This window comes from Notamacropus eugenii, chromosome 4 (assembly GCF_028372415.1).
Source record: "Notamacropus eugenii isolate mMacEug1 chromosome 4, mMacEug1.pri_v2, whole genome shotgun sequence".
In the NCBI taxonomy this organism is placed as follows: domain Eukaryota; kingdom Metazoa; phylum Chordata; class Mammalia; order Diprotodontia; family Macropodidae; genus Notamacropus; species Notamacropus eugenii.
Genome location: NC_092875.1, coordinates 177,777,410 through 177,802,153, shown reverse-complemented (window position 1 = coordinate 177,802,153; position 24,744 = coordinate 177,777,410). Strand labels below are relative to the sequence as shown.

The window sequence follows — 24,744 nt, the reverse complement described above, 5'->3', positions numbered from 1 at the left end:
GTTTTAGAGAAACCTGGGAAAACTTGTGTGAACTGATACAAACTGAAGTGAGCAGAACCAGGAGGATAATTTATATAATAATAGCAACATTGTTAAGATAACACAACTTTGAAAGAGTTAGGAAATCTGATGAACATAATTCCGGAAGACTCATGATCAAACACTTCCTGATAGAGAGGTGATGGACTTAGAGTACAGTTTGAGATTTAACTCCATTAGACACGGCCAGTGTAGGAATTTGTTTTCTTTTGACTATACATGTCTGTAACAATGACTTTATTTTTATTACTTTTTAATTGAGGTAGGAGGAGTAGAGGGAAGAAAGTAGGAGGGAGTGAATTCAGACCTTTGTGAAAGTAAAATTAAATTTAACTAAGAAAAAAAAATCCTTGCTCAGATTCAATCCAGCTCAGACTCTGTCTAGCTGGGATTCTATCTGGCCCGCTTGTGAATACAAGCGTTACAAATACTTAGGCTCCTTAAGAGGCAACCCAATTAGGCAAATCTTTAATAAACTTTGTTTTCTTTGGCTTTAAAAAAAATCCTAACTTTATAACCTTCCAATTTCAACCCTACCATATTTAATTTATTGAGATACTTATATACTTCTACAATTTAAGGATCCATGATTTCATCATAACCCCTGGATAAAAGAGCATTAGGAAAACCTAAGGTCAAGTCCTGCCTCAGACACTTACTAGTTGTGTAACCTTGAGCAAGTCACTTAACATCTCTTAGCCTCAGTGTCCTCATCTAAGGTCTCTTCTGTCTCTAGATCTGTTATCTTCTACTGATCCCTCTTGGACTTAATATATGACCTTTGAGAGCTATTGCTATTGAATGAGTAGCTAGCTTGAGAATACCGAGTATCCCAACGGTAGCTGGACTACTCCTCAAACGTAACAGACAATCTATCAGCAGACCCTTAGTGTACTCTGCTAACACAGTTAGCACAGTTTCACCTCCACAACCTGAACAATCATAGGACAATTTCAGTAGAAGCTACTGATATATAGTCATGCTGTACTGATAAGTGTAATCTGTAAGAAATTATATCAAATATACAATCTATACTTTAAAAAAACTTTAAAAAATAATTTTCAGTGATTTATATAGTTATACCTCTATCCTGGAATTTCTTGAACGTAAACAGGCTGGCTATAAAATATGTCAGCCTATAGTATTTGTAGTCTGAATTCCTTAAATAATTAAAGAATATTATAAATGTAGTCAGGAAGTATAATGATCTTGCTATAATATAAATCTAGTATCTCTCTTATATTCTTTAAAAATGTATGCTACTAAGAGTTAGCCAATTCATATTTAGCTGTGTTTTCAAATAGGAACTTATGGTGCTTGTTAAACAAATATATTAAGTCTCTATAGCGACCAACACTTTTTTGCCAGAAATAAAAATAAAAGCAGAAAACAAGGTTGTCATTACCCTTGAGGAGTTTACAATTCAATTAAAGACACAATACATACATACATACACAAAGGAACTATAGAAATCCAAAAGCTATCTCTTCCTAAGTATGATATGTTATTTTGTGTTTTATATATGACAAGAATGAGAGAAATGAAGTAAAATATTTGAACATTTTTAGATTTAGTACAGGACTAAATCATTTCCATTTGGAAGTTAAGAGACAAGGTAGGAAATCCATAATAGTTTCTCTGAACCCCAGTTTCCTCATCCATACAGTGAGCATTTTGGACTAGAAAACCTCTAAGGTATTGTCCATCTACAAAAGCTATTATCTACAAACGGAAATAAGTATAACATGTTGTAATTTCAGATTTAAGGAAAATGAGGCTCAACTATTAATGACAGGGCCAAGACAAAAATCACCCCCTCCTGACTTCTAGTCTTATGCCCTTTCCAGCACAACATACTGCCTCCTTCAGTAGAAATTTCCTCATTATTGAATTTTGATGGAACATCAAATACTATCAACACCCAGTTTCACTGAGGCTAATGCTTCTGTTGATGAGTTGCCCAAGGTTCCCTCTTTTATTCCTTTTCCATCTTCATGCCAATCATCTGGTCATTTTCCTTCTCTTTGATGTTCCTACTAACTGGTAATTAGGAACATGAAACTCAAAACCATTTTGCTTCTTGTTAGCAGGTACTGATAGAAAAGAACGGTGAAAAAAAGCCTTAACATAAAGTTTTCATATTACAAGGGACATCATCCAGCCATGCTTTCATTGTACTCATTTCCATGCATAATAAATTAGTGAGTTGTTCAGTGTCTGCCTTTGAGAGTTAAAAAAGTGGAAATTGGGAAGTACTGACTTTTTTTTTTCTTTTCTTTTATAGGTATACAATATCTTAGAAGCAAAAAGAAAAGATTTAAATTCACCAAAACTGAAGACTAAATATTGCCAGTCATACAGCCATCCCGTGAACAGACTGGTTCCATAGTGAAGGGCCCAAATAATATATGTAATATTGATATATTAAAGTTATGTAAGACAGAGCAGCGAGAAAATTGTTCAAGTTTTTCCATTGTATTTCAGTGGGGATTTATGGATAGTCCCTGAAAACAGACTTACTCCATCTTAGCATGAGCTTTCATGTAGTAGTAGGTTCTTTTTCATCCTGATTTGTACTATGCCATTTCAGTCAGACTGAATACCACTAAAATAGTCATTGATGGGACTCTAATAGTAAAGATGGGGGGAAAGAGTTTGAAAATCGCTCCCACTTTTTTTCTATTGCCTTTTCTATTAGTACCATCTCCACCCCAAAATAAGTTTTCTGTGAGATTGAAAAATATCAAATTGGGGAACAAGAAGAAGAAAACCACATTAACGATGAGAGTCATGGACACAGGGTTACATTTTAGGGATTTGTCCATGATGGTGCGTGAAAGCATGTGTTTTCAATGTTGACAATGCTAGTTGAGTCTAACCAGCATGCCTAACAGGCTAAAGACTAGTGGTCACCTTAGCGGTATGACGATGAACTATGAAATGGCCTCCTAATGTTAGAAGACATGCACTAGAATGAACATAGACCCACACTGAATACAGTTTGGGGAATAGCGCTTTACTACACTTAGGTCATAACTACAGAAATCCTGAAAACCTTTGGAGTTACTGGATGGATGTGGGCCACTGAGGAAGATGTTCAAAAGGAAGGACAATGCAAATGCTGCCCTAGGTGACTTTTCTGAGGCAGCTTATACTTCTGCATTTCCCAGGGAAGAAGGAGTTCAATTCTTGCCTCAGGCACTTAACTGTGTGATGCTGGACAAGTCACTTTCTCAGCCTCAATTTCCTCATCTGTAAAATGGGGATAATAATAGCACCTACCTCCCAGGGTTGTTATGAGGATCAAATAACATGCAAACTGCTTAGCAAACCTTAAAGTGCTATATAAATGCTAGGTATTATTATTAAAGAAGTGATTATGGAAGCCTTGCCTAACACAAGGCATTCTTGAATACACCGATCTCCTGCGTCAGCAAAGGAGAACTGTTTCAGGTATGTCAGTAATGGGAGTTTTCCTCTCGTCAATCAATCTGCAAGCATTTATTAAATGCTTACAATGTGCTATATACTATGCAAGGTGTTGGAGACATAAAGACAAAAATTATATAGTCCCTGCCTTCATTTAGTTGAATGTGACTACCAGCTCTACAGTTCTCATCATGGTCATGTCCCCAGAAGTATGACCACTGGTTCTCAGAGAGGCTCAGAAATAGCCCTTATTTTTTTTTCTTTCCTTCCTACCTTCCCCACTATCCCCACTAGAAGGAGAGAGGAAGAAAGGGAAGGGGAAAAATGAAGGAAGAAAGGGTGGAAGAAATAAAAAGAAAGGAGGGAAAAAAGGAGAGATGGAGGAAAGGAGGAACCTCATATTATATACTCAAGCAAAATATCCCTGGCCACGTCCAAAAATTCACTTCCCATTTTTCACATTAATCTATTACATCTCTAGAAGACAGTGGGCAGTGTTCAACAGTCCTCTGCAATCATTTCATTGATCAGAGTTCTTAAGCCTTTCAGAATTGTTCACTTTTGCAATATTGTGATATAAATTGGTTCAGCTCATTCTACTATGCATTAGTTCCTACAAATTTTCCCAAGTCTCTCTGACACCTTCTCCATATCTTACAGCTCAAGGTTGTTTGTCCTTCATTTTCAAGGAGGACCTGTGACATCACAGGTGGTGTCTTGACTTAGACACGAATTAGATTTAAGTGAGGCAGAGTTGCACAGTCATCAGCCTCACTCTTTCTTCCAGAGTTATCAAAGTCCAGTGGCAGGACAAAACCCAAGATGACTGGTCATGGCCTGGGATATTGTGAATGACCTTAACTTCTTCAATGTCTGATCCACCTCTAAGTACTCCACAGAGTCTGCTTCAGCATGGTCATTGGAACAAAATTATTCTCATCCACCATTCCACTGGGGGATGTCTTCACATGCTTAGGGTAGATATCCCCCTAACACAAATAAGTTTGAGACCTGTTGGCTACCCTCAATAATATCCCATTATGTTATTGTTGTTATTGAGTTATTTCAGTCATTTTTTGTGACCCATTTGTGGTTTTTGTGGCAAAGAGATCAGAGTGGTTGGCCATTTCCCACTTCAACTCCTTTTTCAGGTGAGGAAACTGAGGCAAACAGGGTTAAGTGACTTACCCAGGGTCATACAGCTAGTAAGTATCTGAGGCTGGATTTGAACACAGGAAAATGAGTCTTCTTGATTTCAAGCCCACTGCTCTATCCACCTCTATATCCCATTATACCCATAATAATATCCCATTGTATGCTGATACCATAAATTTTTCATTTCCCAATTGATGTTCAATATCTTAGTTTATAATTCTTTGATACCACAGAAAGAGTCTCTATAAATATTTTTGTACATAAAGAGTCTTTTCCCCTTCCTTTGATATCTTGGGAGGCCTAGTAGTGGTATCACTGGGTCTAGGGCATGTACTGTTTAGTAAACTTTGGGGCATAATTCCAAATATTTTTCCTGAATAGTTGGACCAATTCACAACTCTATCAGTAGTACCTCAATGTGCCAAGCCAATGTCATAAAAATAACAAAACTACCTAAGTTAATTTACTTATTCAGTACCATTCCAATCAGACTATCAAAGGAATTATTTTATAGACCTAGAAAAAAAACCACAATTTATTTAGAAGAACAGAAGGTCAAAAGAATACCAAGGAAATCAATGGAGGGAAAATGGGAAAGATGAGAGCATAACAGTACCAGATCTCAAATTATATCTCAAAACTGTAATTGTCAAAACAATTTGGTACTGGGTAATAAATTGATCTATGTGACAGATTAGAAATACAACATACAGAAGCAAAACAGCACAATAACCTAGTGTTTGATAAACCCAAAGATCCCAGCTATTGGGTCAAGAGTTCAATTCAACAAAAACTGTTAGGAAAACTAGAAAGCAGTCTGGCAGAAATTAAGCTTAGACCAAAACCTTATACCACATTTTACAATACATTTTAAATGAATATGTGACATTAATATTAATTATCAGGCTATTAAAAATTAGAAAAGATCATATATCTCACACAGCTATAGGTAAGAGATATATTCTTAACCAAATGAGCTACAGGTAATTACAAAAGACTATAACTTAGATTACATGAAACTAAAAAGATTCTATATAGACAAAATTAGTGCACATAGGATAAGGAAGGAAGTGGACAAATGGGAAAAAATTCTCTAAGGATTTGGTATCTATGTTATGTTATACATATACATATATATATGTGTATATATATGTATATGTATATATATATATATATATGTATATATATCTCAAAACAACCTTGAGTTTCATTCACCTCATGCCCTGAAAAATTAGCAAAGATGACCCAAAAAATTGCAACCATGTTGGTTGGGTTGTGGAATGATAGGCATGCTGATAATGTTAGTGGAGCTGTGAAATGGTACAACTGTTTTGGAAAGCAATTTGGGATTATGTGAATGTCAATATCCCTTGAACCAAAGAGTCTATCACTAGGCTTTTACCACAAGGAAGATATCAATAAGAAGTCCCCATATACATTAAAATATAGTAGCACTTCTTGTGATAGCAAAGAATTTGAAACAAAGTAGATTGATTGGGGAATGCCTAAGCAAATTACATTAATTACTGTGTTATAAAAAATAATTTATATGATAAATATAGATTAGCATGGAAAGATTTACATCAGCTGATGCAGAAGGAAGTAAGCAGAGCCAAGAAAACAATATATGCAATAACTAAATATAAATGGAAAGAACCACATACCAAAAAATAAAAAAAAATGAATATAACAAAATTATAAGGATCAAGCATGACTCAAATGAAGAAATATGAGAAGACAGCACCAGCCAACCCATTCATGAAAGTGGGAGATCCATAGATATTACACATTGCATACTTTTGGACTTCTTCAATGTATTGATCAGTTGTGCTAATTTTTTTCCTCTTAAAAAAATGTTATATGAAAGGGCTCCCTGGGAGAGGGACAGCAAAAGATACTAGGGCTAACTATTATGGTGTAAGAAATTGACGTCATTAATAAAAAGATCTTTTAAAAGATAAGCTCAAAATGGGTACATAACACATAAAGGTTGGAATATGGAAGAAATTGCTTGTCATATCAATGGATAGTGGAAGATTTCATGACAAAATAGGAGATGGAAAGATTTACAGAAAGTAAATTGGATAATTTTGACTACTTTAAAAAAAACAATGCAGCTAAAATTAGAAGAAAAGCAGGAAAGTCAGGGGGGAGGAGGAATCTTTGCAGCAAGTTTCTCTGATAAAGGTCTAATTTCCAGGACATATTGAGAACTGAGTTTAATTTACAAGAATAAAAGCCAATCTCCAATTGATAAATCATCAAAGGATATGAATAGGTAGTTTTCAGATGAAGAAATTAAAGCTATCAATAGTCATGTGGGGAAAAAATGTTCTAAATCATTAACTGGAGAAACACAAAATAAAACAACTCTGGGTGATTTTAACGGGTTAAAATACCCATCAAATTAGCTAAGAGGACAAAAAAGAGAACAAGATAAAGGTTGGAAGGGCTGTGGAAAAAACAGGTATAGTATGTACTGCTAGTGGGGCTGTGACCTAGTCCAACCATTTTGGAAAGCAATTTGGAACTATGTTGAAAAGGGATTTAAACTGTTCATAAGCTATGACTTAGCAATACTGCTACTAGGTCTATACTCCAAAGAGATCAAAGAAAGAGAAAAAATGAACCATATGTACAAAAATATTTAAAGCAACTCTTTTTGTAGTAGCAAAGAACTGGGAATTGAAAGGATGCCCATCAATGGGGAAATGGCTGAACAAGTTAGTGGCACATGAATATGATGGAATACTGTTATGAGAAATGATAAAAGGGATAGTTCCAGCAAAACATGAAGACCTGTACGAATTGACCCAAAATGAAATAAACAGAACCAAGATAACAATTCATACAATAACAACAATATTGTAAAGACAATCAATTTGAAAGATTTAGAATTGATCAGTATAATGGCCAATGTGAGGTGTTGGTCTAAACCTAATTTTTGCCTTACAGCTGTCAAGTTTTCCCAGCTATTTTTTCTCAAATAATGGGTATTTAGGGTCTTCAGGTTTATCATACTAGACTACTAGGTTTGTTTGCTTTTCAGTGTTATCCCTAATCAGTTCCACTGATTGGTCTATTTTTTTTTCCCAGTGTATTAATTTATTTATTTTTAATTTTCAACATTCATTTCTATTAAGTTTTAAATTTTCTCCCCCTCCCCAAGATGGCATGCAATCTGATATAAGTTCTACACATACATTCCTATTAAACACATTTTTACTTTAGTCATGTTGCATAGAAGAATTATAACAAATGATTGGTCTATTTTTAAAGCAGGAATTATTTTGAGAATGATTGCTTTATAGTATAGTTTGAGATCTAGTACTACTAGGCCCTCTACTTTCCCACTTTTTTCATTATTTCCCTTGAAATTCTTCACATCTTATTCTTCCAAATGAATTTCATTAATTTTTCAAGTTCTATAAAGTAATCCTTTCATAGTTTAATTGGTACAACACTAAATAAATAAATTAGGTAATACTATCATTTTTTATTATGTTGTCTTAGCCTACCCAAGAATAATTAATGTTTTTCCAGTTATTTAGGTATATTCATTCTTGTAACAGTGTTTTATAGTTGTAGTCACATAATTCTTGTGTGCATCGTGGTAGATAGACTCCCAAGTATTTTAGTTTGTGTAGTTATTTTAAATGGAATTTTTTTCTCTGTTCTAGGCCTGCACAACCTGTGACCCACCAAAGGATTTTGAACAGCCCGCAAAAAAAAATGTAGAAGGAAACATCCTCTGCATTTTTGTGGGCCACTCAAAATCGTTTGGCATGCCCATGGGCCGCTTACAGCCCACAGACTGCAGGTTGTGCAGCCCTGCTCTATTTCTTCTTGCTAGATTTTACTAGTATTATACAAAAATGCTGATAATTTGTGTGGATTTTGTTTATATCTTATAATAGTGCTAAAGTTATTAATTATTTCCATTAATTTTTGTTGACTCTCTTAAGGTTTTCTAAATACATCTTATCACCTGAAAAAAAGCAACAATTTTGTTTCTTCTTTACCTATGTTTATTTCCCTATTTTTTTCTTGTTATTGTTATAGCTAGCATTTCTATCACTATCAGAAGTGGTGACATCTTTGCTTCACCTGTGATCTTATTGAAAAGTACTCTTTTTTATTACCTTTACATAAAATAATAGTTCTTAATTTTAGATGTCACTGTTTACCAGGTTACAGTTCATTTATTCCTATGTTTTCTGGTATTTTTAAAAGAAATACCTGTTCTATTTTGTCAAAAGCTTTTTTTGTGTCTATTGATAGACTCATGATTTTTGTCCTTGTATGGTGAATCATATTTATTGTTTTCTAAATAGTAAACCAACCTAAATTCCTAGTATAATCCAACCTGGACTCTGTGGTAATATTTAAAATTTTTGCATCAATACTCATTAGGGGTATTGGTCTATAATTTTCTTTCTGTTTTAACTCTGCAGAGTTCAGGGTTCAAGCCTATATTTTTGTCATAGAACAAATTTGGTAGGATCTCTTTTTTTTTTAATATTTTCCCAGCTTTTTAATACTGTAATTTGTGTTTTTGAATATTTGGTAGAATTCACTTGTGAATCCTTCTGGTTCATGGTTTGTTTTTGTGGGGGGAAGGGGATCTTTTATATCTTGTTCAATTTTTTTTTCTGAGATTGGATTGCTTAAATTCTCCATTTCTGACTCTATTGATCTAGGTATTTTGTATTTTTGTAAATATTCATCTATTCCATTTAAGTTGTAGGTTTTATTGGCATATAGTTGAGCAAAATGATTACTAATAATACCCTTATCTCTTGATGCTGGTAATTTGGTTTCCCTGTTTTTGTCTTTTTAATCAAATTGGCTAATGGTTCATCTATTTTATTGTGCTTCCTCACACTACTACCCCCCATCAAAAAATCAACAAGCTTCTAGTTTTATTTATTAATTCAGTGTGGAGTTTGGGGTTTTCAAGTTTGTTAATCTCTTCCTTGATTTTCAAGGTTTCTACTTTGGTGTTTGTGATTTGTTGGTTTTTCAATTTGTTGATCTTCTGGATTTTTTTTAGTTGTATGCCCAATTGACCTCTTCTTTTCCTCCTTTTGAGAGAGAAACTGAGAAATTTATGAAAGTATTCAGGGATATGAATTTTCCCCTTAAGGACTGATTTGCTGTATTGCACCTTTGGTTTGATTTGAACTTCATTATTCCCCCAAGAACCTCATCATCAGGAAATTCATCATCATGGGAGACAGCATCAGCCATGACATTTAGACATTCCCAGTATCCTCTTTAGACTGGACTCCATCGTGGCCCCATAATAAGTACTTTCTATCACTCCACTTTTTCAGTTTCCTTTTGTCTTTCCCCATTAGACTGTAAGCTCCTTGAGGGCATTCATGGCCTGTCCTTTTAATATCTGTATCCCCAGCACTTAGCACAGTGCTTAATTTAGCAGGCACAAATGTTTATTGACCAACTGACCCTAAAATTTTATGTTGTTTCATTGTTGCCATTATCTTTAATGATTCTTTTTTTCCATTCATAAAACTTTTATTCCACTTACATCAACTTAATACACATGTCCTTAACAACTGTGCTTGGAGTGTTCATGAATATTTCATAAGGCATTAAACAAAGCTAGCCATCATCTCAAGTTATTTCCCTGTTAACTATTTTTACAGCACATGTGTATTAGGCAAGTACCCAAAAAATCACAAAAATAAAAAACCTTTAAAGAAGTTAAGCACATGGGGTTTTTTTTTTACTGCTGTGCTTGATACACAGTGACTTCATGAATATCAAACAATTCATTTTTACTGCATCTTGTACATTTGTTCTTAGGTTGCCTAAACCATTTAAATATAAATAAAATGAGTGTAGCAAAAATAATGAAAGCAATCAGCAGGTAACTTTGCAAATAATAGAATGTGAACCCTTTCTGTCCTTCTCCAGAGTAAATTGACTGCGTTAAAACTTTGTTTTTAAAACTTGGCAATTGCAGTCATAAAGGTGTACACATTGAGATGGTTTATTCCACAGATACACATGGAATGACATGTAATATCTATAGGAAATCTGTTTCTACCACAGCCATGAGTGCTCCAACTCTAAAGTACCCACAATAACTACACCTGTGGCTGGAACCAATTATCCCTTTGTCCCATGACAGACCAATATGTAGGCAGTTTTCTTTGCTTAAACATGGAAGCTATTTTAACAGTGGCCTTGTGAAATCACAATGTACCAAAAGTACTATGCCAAACATGTAAAACATGTATAAAAATTCCATATCCCCATGTTGGCCACCTCAGATGAAAACTCCCCAAATGTTAACTGATTCTTCTCCCCTAATATTAAACATGAAAATCACATAAGAAATATAGAAATCCAAATAGAAGCAACATAAACCTGTCAAAAATCAGACAGTACAGATGACAAATGATCTTCTGTATAAATTTTAGAATGAGGCAGACAAAAGTCGGAAGGCTGGTTAATTCTCCCCTCCTCTTAGTTCAGCTTCATCTCCTTGGGTGTCCAATGTCCACAATGTCAAATTGTCTCTCAATAATTGCACTATTAGTGTGTTGTCTTTGTATAACTTTTCACTTAATGTATCAAGTTCTGCAAATGGCTTCATCAAAAGCTGTCTTTGCAAAGGAGCAGGCTTTCTCTAGAGAGTTCAGGAACTCTTAACAGAACACAGAGAAGTTCAAAGTCAGACCCAATCTCATAGGAAGTGCTGGTTGCATCTCCTTTTAGCTGATTTCAAATGTTTTTTGATATAGTTGTTGTGACTGATACACTACCCCTTTCTTATCTGGCAGCAACCTCAGTCAAATAACAGTAGTAGTCTCATTTTCAAACAGAAAACTTAGCTTTCTGCATGTGAAGCTTTAGGAATCAAGAACTTTTCCAGTAGAGAGAGTACATCATTACAGATATCTCCTAGTTCAGTCTCAATTTTCTCTCTGTATTCTTGGGCCATTTGCTGTTTTTTTTCCTCAGCACCTTTCATCTTTTGCTTAGTACTTGAAACAACCTTCTAAGATGACCATCGGGCCCCTATGATACTTTTGTAAGCAACAGAGAGAAGATTCCTCTCCTCATTGGATAATTCAGCTCCTTGCTAAGTTACAAACTTAATGAAGACTGCCATCTCATCATATCTCTCAGCCTGCTCAGCCAATGTGGCCTTCTGCACGAGCTCATTTTTATCCCTGACTGAATGTTCTGTGCCCAGGGTGAGTGGCAGCGATGGACAGATGGATTGGGGGGTGGGGGTTTCAGCAGTCTCTGAGCAGCAGGAATGGCCAATGAAAGTATTCTTTCTGTGATGTTCTTTGACTCACCAATTCTTTAGGACTAAGCTAGTCTCCAGTTGCTTTTTAATAATACTTTCTTGAATAGCCATTTAATATAATTTTATCTCACTGTGATCAGTAAGCGATGTTTATTATGCTTGTCTTCATGTGTTTCTGAAGTTTATATGTACTAATACATGGTTAGTTTGTATAAATATGCATATATAGCTATTCCCATTCAGTATACCAAAGGACTATCATATGTAATTATTTTAAAATTCTAATCAGGTCCTTGTCTTTTTTTGTTAATTTTTTGGTTAGATTGTCTAGTTCTGAGAGGGGTATATTAAGGTTTCTCCCACCATTATGCTTTTGTCTTATTTTACCCTGTTACTTATTTAGATCTTCCTCTAAATATTCATATACCATGCTATTCAGTATGTGTATGTATGTATATATATATGAAAAATTAATTACCTATTTCCCTTTCCACAAAATGTAGTAATCCTCTTTATCTTTTTAAATTAAGTCTATTTTTGTTATTGTCTTGTTTGAAATTAAAGCATTTCAGCTGAGACAAATTGTGCTTCACCCTTATTTTTAATCAGTGTGAGTCTTTATGTTTCAATTAAGTTTCTTGTAAACAACATATTACTGTGTTCATCTTTTTAATCCATTCTGCTATCCTTTTCCATTTTGTGAATGAATTTATCCCATTCACAGGGATACTAATTGTGATTACTAATTGTGAATTTCACTCCATATGATTCTTATACTTTTTCTTCTTCCCTTTGTTCCTGGTCCCTTCTTTATTGCAGGTTCTTATCCTTTCTTTTTTCCTTTTAAATCCTTCACAATCCTCTCTCCAAGTTTAGGATTTGTTTTGTTTATAAATATTCTCTCCCTGAATCTACCTGCCCTTTGCCCTTTTTCCATTCTTTCCTGTCTCCCTGTTGAGTTGTATGTGTTCCTATACCAAATTTGGTGTTTTTTTCCTTTTTTTTAATAGTTCAGATGAAAGTGAGTAATTCCTGAACCCTTCAGGTTTATATAGACTGCTATTTGTGCCCCCCTTTTACTTATTACTTTTTACAAGCATTGTAAATGATAACTATCTGCTTACACAATATTTGATTATTCATTCTCATTCATCAAACAAATATTTATTGAGTACCCACTATGTAGAAGGTCCTGCTCTTAAAGCAGAGGAGACAAAAGGCACAAAACAAAGACAAGCAACCTATAAGGATATTAGTTTGGATATAGGATCACAAAGAGTAAGAAAATCAGCAGTATATCCCAGATGTAAGAGATCCAAGAATCACAGATGGAACATTGGAAGAAGCCATAATGGTCTTCTAATTCAGTCCTCTTTTCATAGATGAAGAAATGAGAGTTTAAGCCCAGAGAGATTAAGTGAGGACACACACAGATTATTAGTAAGTAGCAGAGTCAGAATTTGAATCCAGATCCTTCAATTCTAAATCTATTCCTCTTTCCAATGTCCTATGCTGCCTCCATGTACTTAATGGGCAAGACAATAACTTCATTTCCCCTCTCTCTTAAATTAATGGATGAAAACAGATTATCTATAAGGTTCATCTGTAAACTGCAAGGACATTTACTAAACAGTCCTTTCATAGTAACCCATATATTATATATCATTTCCATCTGTGCTGTTTCCAAGAACTGTTTTGGGACTTTGGAGGTCAGCTTAGAGTGTGATACATTAAATTCACAATATGGCTTTTTACAATTTAGAAAGCAGTTTCTTCCCAGCTACCCTTTTGAGGCATTGCAATTATTATTATCCCCATTTTACAGATGAATAAGAGTTTACTATGTGGGGGAAAGGAGGGGCTGCTGCTGCCTGTGCCCTTTGCCATCGATCCTTTCCTGATGTCCTCACTGATTTCCCATTCCTGATGCTAGTGATCCCGGGATACCCAATATGATGCAGGCTCTATCTGAGCCACTGTGATTACCCTTGGAAGGGCAAGAAGGCCACAGGAACTGTGTAGGCTTCTCAAGGGCATGGGGACTCCCATTCTCACTCCTTTCACCACCTGGGGCATACCAATCACCCCAAGCTAGTTTTGGCTCTGCTGAGAAGGAAGTTAGGGTAACAAAAGAAACAAAAGAGCAGACTGTCTCTGAAACTGAGAGAAGTGTATGTCAGGAAGAGGGTGGGGGGGCAGGAAGGGTCAATAATATCAAATGTTACAGAGAGGTCAAGGAAAATGGTGACTGGAAAAACTCTATATGACTTGGAAATTAGGACATTAAGTTGTTAAGTGGTCTTCGAGAGAAGAGTTTCAATAGTGCTAAGAGTGAAATCCCAATCCAAAAGGTTGAGAAAACAAGTGGTGAGGAAGTTAAGCATAAAGGAGGAAGACAAAAGCTGGAAGGTGCAGAAAGGTCAAAGGAAAGTATTTTTAGGGTTGGGGGAGGGGGGTCCTGAATGTACATATTTATAAGCAAAAGGGAAGGAACCAGTAAAGATGAAGGGACTGAAGATACATAAGAGAAAGTGGAAAGTTAGGAGGGAATGAGACCAAAGACATAGAGGTTTATTAGAGGGCTTAGCCTTGGAAGCCAGAATAGTTTTTTGTCTATGATCTGAGGAAAGGAACAGATAGTGAATGTTAATTCTGAGAAATTTTAAGGAGTGGAATAGGATTAGGGGGAATTCCCAGCAGCCAGCATCAATTGTCTCCATAAAAGATCATAGACTGGAGGGGACAGAGCCAAGATGGCAGAGAAAAGGGGGGGACTCGCCTAAGCTCTCCTAAATTTGTCTCCGTGCAACTTTAAATAATATCTCAAAGCAAATTCTGGATTGACAGAACTCACAAAAGGAAAGACAAAACAATTTTCCAGTCCAAGACAACTTAGAAGGTTCACAGGAAAGGTCCGTCACATGAGTGAGAGTGGAGCTCAATCCAGCTCAGGCTGCCAGTCCATACCTCAAGAAACCAGAAGCAGGCACTAGCGTCAAGTGAATCATGGATCAGCAGCACAGCAGTGGCTCTGGAGCTCTCAGCTCACAGATGGTAAAAGAGTGGGACAACTTGTCAGAAAGAGATTACAGGGTCTGGGTGCAGGACTCAGTTCCATTGCCCATACTGGGATCTCGGACCAGGGTTGCAGTTCTGGGTCACAGTCCTAGGGTGGGGAGGAACTTGTGGACACAAGAGAAGATGGACCCTGATCCCAGTTCCAGAGTGGAAAAGAGAGCTTGTGTGGTTCATAGACCAGAGCACAGGCCAGGAGAGTAGTAAACACACACTCCATAGAGAATACCATCTTAAAAGAACTGAAAACTTAGAGACCCCTAGAACTAGGTCGGAAAATAGCTGCACAAAAAACCTGAAGCTTGGGACAGTGCCCTCTCTACCCTGGAACCAGAGCCCAACTTTAACATAAAATTAAAAGTTAAGAAATAGTCTTTAAAAATGAGCAAACAACAACAAAATCTGACCATAGAAAGTTATGGCGGTGACAGGGAAGATTAAAACACAAATTCTAAAGAAGACAACAAAGACAAAACTGCTGCATCCAATGCCTCAAAGAAAAATGTAAATTTATCTCAGGACCAAAAATAATTCCTGGAAGAGCCCAAGAAGGATTTTCAAAATCAAGTAAGAAAGGTGGCAGAAAAAACTGAGAAAAGAAATGAAATTAAAAACTCATGGAAAAAGTCAACAAAGGAGGCACAAAAAGTACTAAAGAAAATACCTTAAAAATAGAATAGACCAACAAAAAGATATTTTAAAAAATTCACTGAAGAGAACTCCTTAAAAAGCAGCACTGAACAAATGGAGAAAGACGTACAAAAATTCACTGAAGAAAAGAACTCCTTATAAAGCAGAATTGGCCAAATGGAAAAGAGGTAAAGAAGCTCACTGGAGAAAATAAGTCCTTAAAAATCAGAATTGGACAAGTGGAAGCTAATGACTCCATAAAGACAACAAGAAACAATAAAACAAAATTTATAAAATGAAAAAGTGGAAGAAAATGTGAAATACCTCATTGGAAAAACTACAGACTTGGGAAACAAACCCAGGAGAGATAATTTAAGAATTACTGGACTACCTAAGCCTATGACCAAAAAAAGAGACAGGATATCAAGGGAATTATCAAGGGAACACTATTCTGATATTCTAGAACCAGAGGGTAAAATAGAAATTGAAAGAATCCACCAATCACCTTCTGAAAGAGATCCCCAAATGAAAACTCCCAGGAATATTATAGCCAAATTCCAGAGCTCCCAGGTAAAGGAGAGAAGCAGCCAGAAAGAACCATTTACACATCATGGAGCCACAGTCAGGATAATACAAGATTTAGCAGTTTCTACATTAAAGAATCAGAGAGTTTGGAATATGATATTCCAAAGGGCAACAGAGTCATCAAGAATCACCAATCCAGCAAAACTGAGTATAATTCTTCAGGGGAAAAATGGATATTAAATAAAATAGAGGACTTTCAAGCATTCCTGATGAAAAGACCAAAGCTGAAAAGAAAATCTGACTTTCAAATATAAGACTCAAGAGAAGCATAAAGAGGTAAACAGGAAAGGAAAATAATAAGGGATTCAATAAAATTAATCTCATATATTCCTATATGGGAAGATGATACCAGTAACTCCTAAGAACTTTATCATTATGAGGGCAATTAGACAGAATATACATAAGAAGACACAGAGAATATACACAGGTCATGGGTATGAATTGAATATAATGATGTCTGAAAAAAAAACAAAATTAAGGAGTGAGAAAGAAGAATGTACTGGGAGAAGGGGAAATGGTAACTTAAATTGGAAGATCCTCCTCATTCATTGATAGGCCCATGTAACCTGCTTAAGTCGCAAGGAAGTCTGAGTCACATGAGTCTAAGTTACATGGAACAGGAAGAGGCAGAACTAGAGCAGAGTTGAGAGAAAATTTGGTCAGAGCAGTCAGAACTGAGGGAGATAGAGAAAAGCAGGCAACTGGCTATTAAGAGTGAGACAGCTTGTTTGTTATTTTGTTTAAGGGAGACTGTTTGTGATTTGTTTAAAGGAGCTAGTTTGTAGGAAGTCTAACGGCGGACAGTTTGGGGATTGTGCTGCCCTCTGCACTGTTATTGTGTAGAGATTTCTTTGTTACTATGATAGATTTGGCTTTCCGGTGTCTGAATAGATGTTTTAGTTCTGTCTTCCATGTGGTGAGTCTGTTGTATTTTGCAATTCAGAATTGCACCAGCATATTCATGGCCACTGTAGGCACTGCGAATATCACACTGGCGCTACAGGGATCTGGGAAAATTGAGATACTAATGCACTGTTGGGGGAGTTGTGAACTGATTCAACAATTCAGGAGAAAAATTTGGAACTATGTCCAAAGGGCTATAAAACTATGTGTACCCTTTGACTCAGCAATACCATTACTAGGTCTGTATCCCAAAGAGATAAAAAAAACAAAAAGAAAAAGGACCCACATGTACAAAAATATTTATACCTGCTCTTTTTGTGGTGGCAAAGAATTGGAAACTGAGAAGATGTCATCAATTGGGGAATAGTTGAACAAGTTGTGATATATGATATATGATGGAATACTATTCCTATATGAAATGATGGGTAGGATGCTCTCAGGAAAGACTTACATGAACCGATGCAAAGTGAAATGAGTAGAACCAAGAGAACGTTGTACATAGTAACAGCATTATTATAACATGATCAACTATGAATGATTTAGCTATCCTCAGCAATAAAATGATCCAAGACTATTCTGAAGGACTTATGATGAAAAATACTATCCATTTTGAGGGAAAGAACTGATGCAGAAAGAACTGCATTCAATCTGAATGCAGATTGAAGCATACTTTTATTTTAACTTTATTTTTCTTATTTTTTTTCCCTTGGTCTGTGTTTTCTTTCACAACATGACTAATACAGAAATATGTTTTGCATAACTGCACCTGTATAACCTATATCAAATTGCTTGCTTTCTCAGGGAAGGAAGAATTTGAAACTCAAAATTTTTAAAATGTTAAAAATTGTTTTTTACATGTAATTGGGGGGAAAATAAAATATTAATTTTTTAAAATCTTAGACTCTCAAGTTTCTTTCAAGACTCCATTCAAATGATACTGTCTGTATCAATCTTTTCCCAGTTCTCCCTTTCTGCTGTTATTTTCCTATCCTTCCATCTACTATTTATCTAGCTCCCATAAACTTATTTACCTATATTTTGTCTCCCCCAAGCTCAGGGAACATTGTTGTTTTATATTATCCCCAGTGTTCAGCACAGTGCCTGACACATAGTAAGTGCTTAATAAATGCTTGGTGATTCCATTGATTGAGGAAGGAGGCTATGTCTGAGAATCAGGGGGTTCAGTTCTGATGTCTTGGAAAGAGGAAAAGATTTGCAGTACTTCATGTGAAGAATGAAAAAAATTAGTCAAAAGTAGTTTAGTAGAATTGTTGTACAGCCTTAAGAGTTGAGGCTAAATGTCAATGGATCCATAGTTTCATCAAGTCAGGAGTTTCTTTGACCAATGCAGATCATAGCACAATCATGACTTCTCATTCTATGGGATTCTTATCTGTCTTAACATCTGCCATGTATTTATAGTAAGTGAAATCAGCTTAATGCAGTGACTTTCTCCTTGATCACTCAGTTTGTAAGTAGGAATAGAAAAATCAAATTGGTACAAACCATGTGAAATGATTATTAATAACAATTAATATGGGGCTGGGAGGGATCTGGGGTTTGTCCCTTTCTATTTCCTCATCAAAGCCCAGTCCTTGTGAATGACAAAGCTGATGGTGAGACTGGGTTAACATTCTCCTCAATCTTGGGTAAGACCACATCCAACTAGGAAGATTTAGTTCTGATTAAAGGGCAAAGACCATCTTGTTTAGGTGAATTCTGGCCCATTGTTCAACTACATAAGTGATCTGGGGGGAGAACAGATAGATTCTTCTGTATAGATTGCTTGAGGGGGAATAATCTGGGAGTGGAGATGAGTCTTTTTGTCCAAGAGTGACAAGATCAGAGTCATGTCCCCCAGCCCCTCATTTGAATAAACCCACCTCTTATTATAATATTCATTCTCTCATTGTCAACCAGAGTTTATTTCCTCCAGTTGGGAACACTCATTCTCAAAGGGTATTTAAATGTTCAGTAAGCCCCCAAGGTTGGTCTTTGGCTTCCAAGAGGTCCATTGACCTAATTTTATTAATTATTTGTTAGCCATAATTAATAAGCTTATTATTAATTACCCAGAAATTATGTCTCTTGGACTTTTCATTCATTACACGTGAATCAGATCTGCATATGAAAGCAAGGGAAAGAAGAGAAGCATGATGTAACAGGACAAGAGGAAAAGATTGGGATGAAGAGAGAATTTAGTGTTTAAGTGACAAGAGTAAGAGAAGTAGAACTGAAAGTTTGTATTGAGTGGAATTTCAAAGTTGAGGCTCTGAGAGACGGTATAGTTCTTTCTGGTGAGGTCTAAAGTGATTTGTAGCTGAAGTAGAGCAGAAATATCACATTACCAAAAGCAGAACAACTTGAGATTTTATCTTACATAACTGCATCTTTCAAAAGAAAAGTTTATTTAAAGAGTATGATTTTTTTAAAATGTAATATTTTAAACAATTTAACTCATTCAACCGTAAGCTAGTTTCAGTTAAAGTCATGTTTTAGTTAAGATGAAGAAGTTGAAGAGGTGTACCCCCTGGGACCATTAACCTGGCCTTTCCTCCAACACAGTCCAAAAGATAGCAACCTTGGAGACCTACTGGCAAAGACTCTTCTTTTAATATGCTAGGAATAAAGGGAGCAGGAATTAATTTCCTAAAATACTAATTCTTATGGGGAAAAGCACTCTAATTCCACAGAGGTCATGTATACCTATGGAGCAGAATGACTGTGTCCAGAGATTGAGGGAAGATAGGCACAAGATTAACATTCTCTGTGGGACTGGGATCCCATGAACCAGAGAAGGAAGAGGGAGCTGCATAGTACAATGAGAATTTTTAATTACCTTTTATCAATTTTTATTATTTTGGGCTCAGGGCTATTCCTCCTTCAACTTCTGGTTAACTAAAAGCCTGTCTTCTGTTAATATTAACCTCACGTGACCAAAATTTGTCCGATGGGATATGAAAATTTACTTAAAGCTTTAAGCATTCCTTAGACAAGAAGTTAGAGGAAGAATCTCACCTCTCCCTGATTTCTTAACAATATATAAATCTTCCCCATCAATCAACCTGTTTCTGAACACTCTAAATGTAATTTAATCTCTACCCTGACTTAGTTAACTTGGTTTGTTTACACATGAGATTATGACTGTTTAACCACATTCTTCAACTTCTACGATATTGAAGGAAGCATGGGATTGTGAATCTGTCTTTAACTTTTATTGCCTAAGAGGACCGTATAAATTCTAACATGTAAAAGAATTCTTTCTATGTCATTTTATTTTTTCTATGAGACCTTGTTAGAATCCTAATCTTTTTACATGCTTGTAGTTTTTCTGATATCTGAACCAATACTTACACATAATAAATCCTAGGTTTCTTTTTACCTCTATAATTCTGACATTGTCAGTTACCTACCATGGGAAGTCAGAAAGGAACTACTTCTTCTATACAATAGGAATGGGCAGTCTCTGGAGAGGCGATCAGCAGTGGGCATCAGAGACCAACAGGAGCAGTTTCCAGCCTTTTCACACTAAGCCCTTTCTTTCAGTTTCAGAGAGTCTTGTCCCAAGTATTCCCTAATGAGTTTTGTTTCCTAAACTACTTTGGGAAGGGAGGGAAAGCAAAAGGAAATTGAAATTGTTCTTACTGAAAATGTGTTGAGATTGATTACTGTTGCTTTACTCCTAATTTCCATCTTATTTTAATGATCTTACTTGCCTGCATGTTAGCATGATGTGTACATATATAGACAGCGTAGATAGTAACCTTAGCAAGAAGACACTGGCAACTGGAGACAGGAAAGGTTTCTTGGAGGAGCTGTCCTTTATTTATTGTTCAGTCATTTTTCAGTCAGGTCTAACTCTTCATGACTCCATTTCTTTCTCTAGCTCATTTTACAGATGAGGAAAATGCGGCAAACATGGTTAAGTGACTTGTTCAGAGTCACACAGCTAGTAAGTGTCTGAGACTAGATTTTAATTCAGATCCTCCTGACTCAAGAGCTGGTGCTCTATCTGCTTCACCACCTAGTTGCTGTGGATAAGTTCACTTACCTCAGTAGAGTACTTTCCAGGGATGTACACAATGATAATGAGGTCGAGGCATGCATTGCCAGAGCTAGCTCAGTGTTTGAGAGATTCAGATGAAAGTACGGAAGAGGTATTTGACTGACTACCAAACTGAAGGTTTACAGAGCCATTGTGCTCACCACATTGTTGTATGCCTGTGAAACCTGGACAGTATACCAGCATCATGCCAGGAAACTGAATCCCTTCCATTTGAATTGTCTTAGGAAGATTCTGAAGGCAAGATAAGATATCAGACACTGAAGTCCTTTCTCAAACGAATCTGTCAAGCATTCAAACTTTGCTTCAGAGAGTGCAACTCCAATGGACTGGAATGCAAAATGTATACTTGTCAAAAAGATTATTTTATGGAGAACTCACACAAGGCAAGTGATCACATGGTGGTCAGAAGAAAAGATACAAGGACGCTCTCAAGAACTTTGGAGTTGATTGTGTGACTTGAGAGACACTGGCACAAGACCTCTCAGCACGCTGTGCCTACATCTGAGAAGGTGCTGTGCTTTATGAGCAAAGCAAAATTAAAACAGCTCAAAGGAAATGAAGGATGTACAAACTTATCCCAAATGTTCACACAGGCTGTATGGGCCGGACTTGTCCTAGAGCTTGTACTGGTTCAGTTGGACACACTGAAACTTGGCTCTAGCATGGTGATGTCATTTTGGTCCTCTTCCAGAACAAAGGACAACACCCACGGCTAGCATGATGTGTACTTAGACACAAGTTAAGTCTAAAATTGGATGGGGACAGAATTAGAGAAATAATAATATACTATTTGAAAACTTCCCTAGAACAGAAGTTCAAGAAGATCCCAAATTGGCTGGCCCATAAATGCATGTTGTATCATTCAATAAACATTAGGTGTATATCGTGCGCAAGGTCCAGCGCTCTACCCCGGAGGCGCTTACTCTCTACCTGAGAGTGTTCAAGGTGAGTGTCAGGGCTCGGGACCTGACCTGCGATTTCAGTCCTTTCTGGGCTCTTCCCTGGGCACTCCTTCCACTAGCCATGGCCAGCCGTCAGCCCAGGTGAAATGACACCAACAGGATGGGTCAGGTATGAAACTGGGGCGGGGTCTTTTGGGTTCAGAGCTTCAAGGCTGCTTCATCGGTTCTGTCACCCCCATCACCTTCGTCCTCCCTCTGCTAGGCTTTAAACAGCTTCACGGGGGTAGGGCCATGCTTCGGATAAACTTGGCATGCTCCCGGAGTCCAGCTCAGGGCTTTGCTCACACTGGATGCTTAACCAAGTGTTACTGATCCAACAGCTATAACTCAAGTTATGGGAGTCTAAAAATAGGCTGTCACTTTAACCACCGGTAAGTCACCACATTGTGGCAGGTAAGGAAGCCCGGCTCTCCTTCCCCACAGACTCTCAAAAGCCCAGCCGAAACCAGAGGGCAAAGCCACAGAAGGACCCCGGAGCACGGGAACTCACCTAGAGGAGGGCAGACGTCACCTGCCAGCTAAGAGGACGCGGGGTGGTCACGTGACGGCTTCTCACTACGCCATCCTCCTCCTCCCAGCCCCCGCCTCGGGTTTCCCTGGTCTGGGACTGAGCCACGTTCGCCGCGGAGCTGGCGAGGAGGGAGGCGGGGCCACGTCCCGTTTACGTGTGCGTGCCCCGCCCACTCCGTAGCCCGGATGAGGAGTATCGCCATTACCGCCGAAGCCGCCGTAAGAGCCTGTGGAGGCTGAACAGCCCGCTGGCCGCACCATGAGATTCCTCTCCCGGTTGATCCTGATAGTGCTGCTCGTCTTCCCCACCGCGCTACTGCTCGGGGGCGGCCCTGGAGGTACGGCGAGAGAGGAATGGGAGGGTGAAGACGGGGCACTACTGCAGCGCCGGCCAAGTTCGGTGGTGGGGGACGGTGGGAGGCGGCGGGGGTCGCGCACCCTCCGCTCCCTGCTCCCTCCCGGACCTCCGTCCCTCCGCTCCGCCGATCCCTGGGATGGAGGCCGCGGGGGGCAGGGCGCGGAGTCGCGGCTGCACGAGGAGGCCCCCCCGACCCCCTCCCACGCGGATCCCCAGCGGGCCGCGTGCTCCTTCCCAGCCGGGCCGTGTCAGGCTGCTCCGTGCCCCCGCCGCGGCGCTCCGACCTGCGTGGCTGCCCCTCGTCGGTGCATCCCCGCGGCTGGCGAGAGGAGGGCAGCGGAGAGGAGCGGAGCGGAGCTGCGGCCGCTGCCCGCGCCTCCTCCCCCGCCCCCACGCACGCTGGGCCCCGGGCTCTGGGCTGACGTGTCATTCTCTGCTCTAGGGGGCCTGCTTCATTCATTTCTCGGGATCCATGTTTGCCTGCGCCCAGCCCGGCCTAGCACCTCTCCTGGGCACTAAGCCTTCCCCCGTCGCCCCCTCGTGACCCGCCGGGCTTAACGAGCGCCCCAGTCTCCCAAGAGCAGTTTGTTTTTCCTCCTCGTGCTCCCTGAGCAGCGCTCAGCTGGGTCGTTGTGTTGGACGGCTTGTGTAACCTGCTCTCTTAACCGCTTCAGATTTCCTCTAATAAAGAGCATTTCCAGGCTAGTGGCCTCAGGCTTCATGTGCAATGCCGAGCCCTGCTGCTAAAATCCCTAAGAGTCTGTATTGCCAGTATGAGAAGGCAAGAAGGGGAATGAGAGGGAATAAAGTCGATACAGCTTGGTGTAGTGGAAATAGCATCTGCAATCCCGACTCAGCCTCCAACTTGACTACGGACAAAGCACCTTTCACTTTCAGTATCGTCTGTAAAAAGAGGAGATTAAACTAGGTGATCTCTGAGATTCTTGACAACTCTAAAAGTTTAATTCCAAAGGAATGTTTTGATTAAATTTTGTTGGTATATTCCAGTGAAACCTTATGTTTTGCAAAGGAAATAAAGTAGATTGATTGATTTTGACTCAATTGTAGGAAAAGAACATCTTGTAGGAAAACTTAATTGAGCTATAGGTTATAAGAAAAAGTCAGTTTGCCACAGAAGCAGCTTGCAAATATCCTTTTCTTCTGCCTCTTAAAGATAACTTAATTTTTAAAAAATTGTTCAAAACTGATCACTTTTACTTTGTGGTTTTAATCTTTCTGCAAAAATGGACATTAGATTCGGTTTGGATCCCCCCCAAATAGGGTTATATTTCTTAAACACTTTATATTTTACAGGATATGTCTTTTCTTAATTTTTTGCAGCCAAGAATGGTAATATTTTAATCAAAATAATACTGTTGTATTAGTAAATATATGTAGTTTAAAATCTACTAAGTTAAATGACTAGAGGCCATTTTGTATAAAAAGTCAAATTTAAGGGTGCTTCATTTTAAAATTACTGTCATGTACTTAGAGTTAGCATTTACCCCTTAGTTAGGAAAGTTGTAGTTCTTTGTTTCATAGTATAGTGTTCTTTCCATTTTGCAAAGTTTATGACTGTCACCAGCATTTAAGTAGAAGCCAAACTTAGGATTGTAGGCGTCTTTATATATTCTTTGCTTCCAGGGTATTGCAGCATGTGTATTTGTGTCCTTGCCTATATTTTTTTAAACTGAATTGCCACATCATCATTCTTCCCACACACATCATTGGTAGATTCACATAC

General features: G+C 37.9%; 2 protein-coding genes and 1 long non-coding RNA gene across 11 annotated transcripts in view; 2 read left to right on the top strand and 1 right to left on the bottom strand.

Moving 5' to 3' along the window:
- Positions 1-2,483, top strand: part of CAGE1 (cancer antigen 1) — a 92,762-nt gene extending 90,279 nt beyond the window's left edge. For all 6 annotated transcript variants that reach the window (XM_072603754.1, XM_072603753.1, XM_072603751.1 and 3 more), the window contains one exon: positions 2,324-2,483. In XM_072603754.1, the coding sequence (XP_072459855.1) occupies positions 2,324-2,428 (105 nt within the window). In that variant the 3' untranslated portion in view covers positions 2,429-2,483. The remainder of the gene's footprint in view (positions 1-2,323) is intronic.
- LOC140500809 (uncharacterized) overlaps positions 1-22,753 on the bottom strand; it is a 58,290-nt gene extending 35,537 nt beyond the window's left edge. Inside the window, exon 1 of the long non-coding RNA XR_011965895.1 lies at positions 22,623-22,753. This is a non-coding gene — a long non-coding RNA (uncharacterized lncRNA). The remainder of the gene's footprint in view (positions 1-22,622) is intronic.
- Positions 22,731-24,744, top strand: part of SSR1 (signal sequence receptor subunit 1) — a 45,502-nt gene continuing 43,488 nt past the window's right edge. For all 4 annotated transcript variants that reach the window (XM_072603764.1, XM_072603762.1, XM_072603763.1 and 1 more), the window contains exon 1: positions 22,731-22,980. In XM_072603764.1, the coding sequence (XP_072459865.1) occupies positions 22,902-22,980 (79 nt within the window). In that variant the 5' untranslated portion in view covers positions 22,731-22,901. The remainder of the gene's footprint in view (positions 22,981-24,744) is intronic.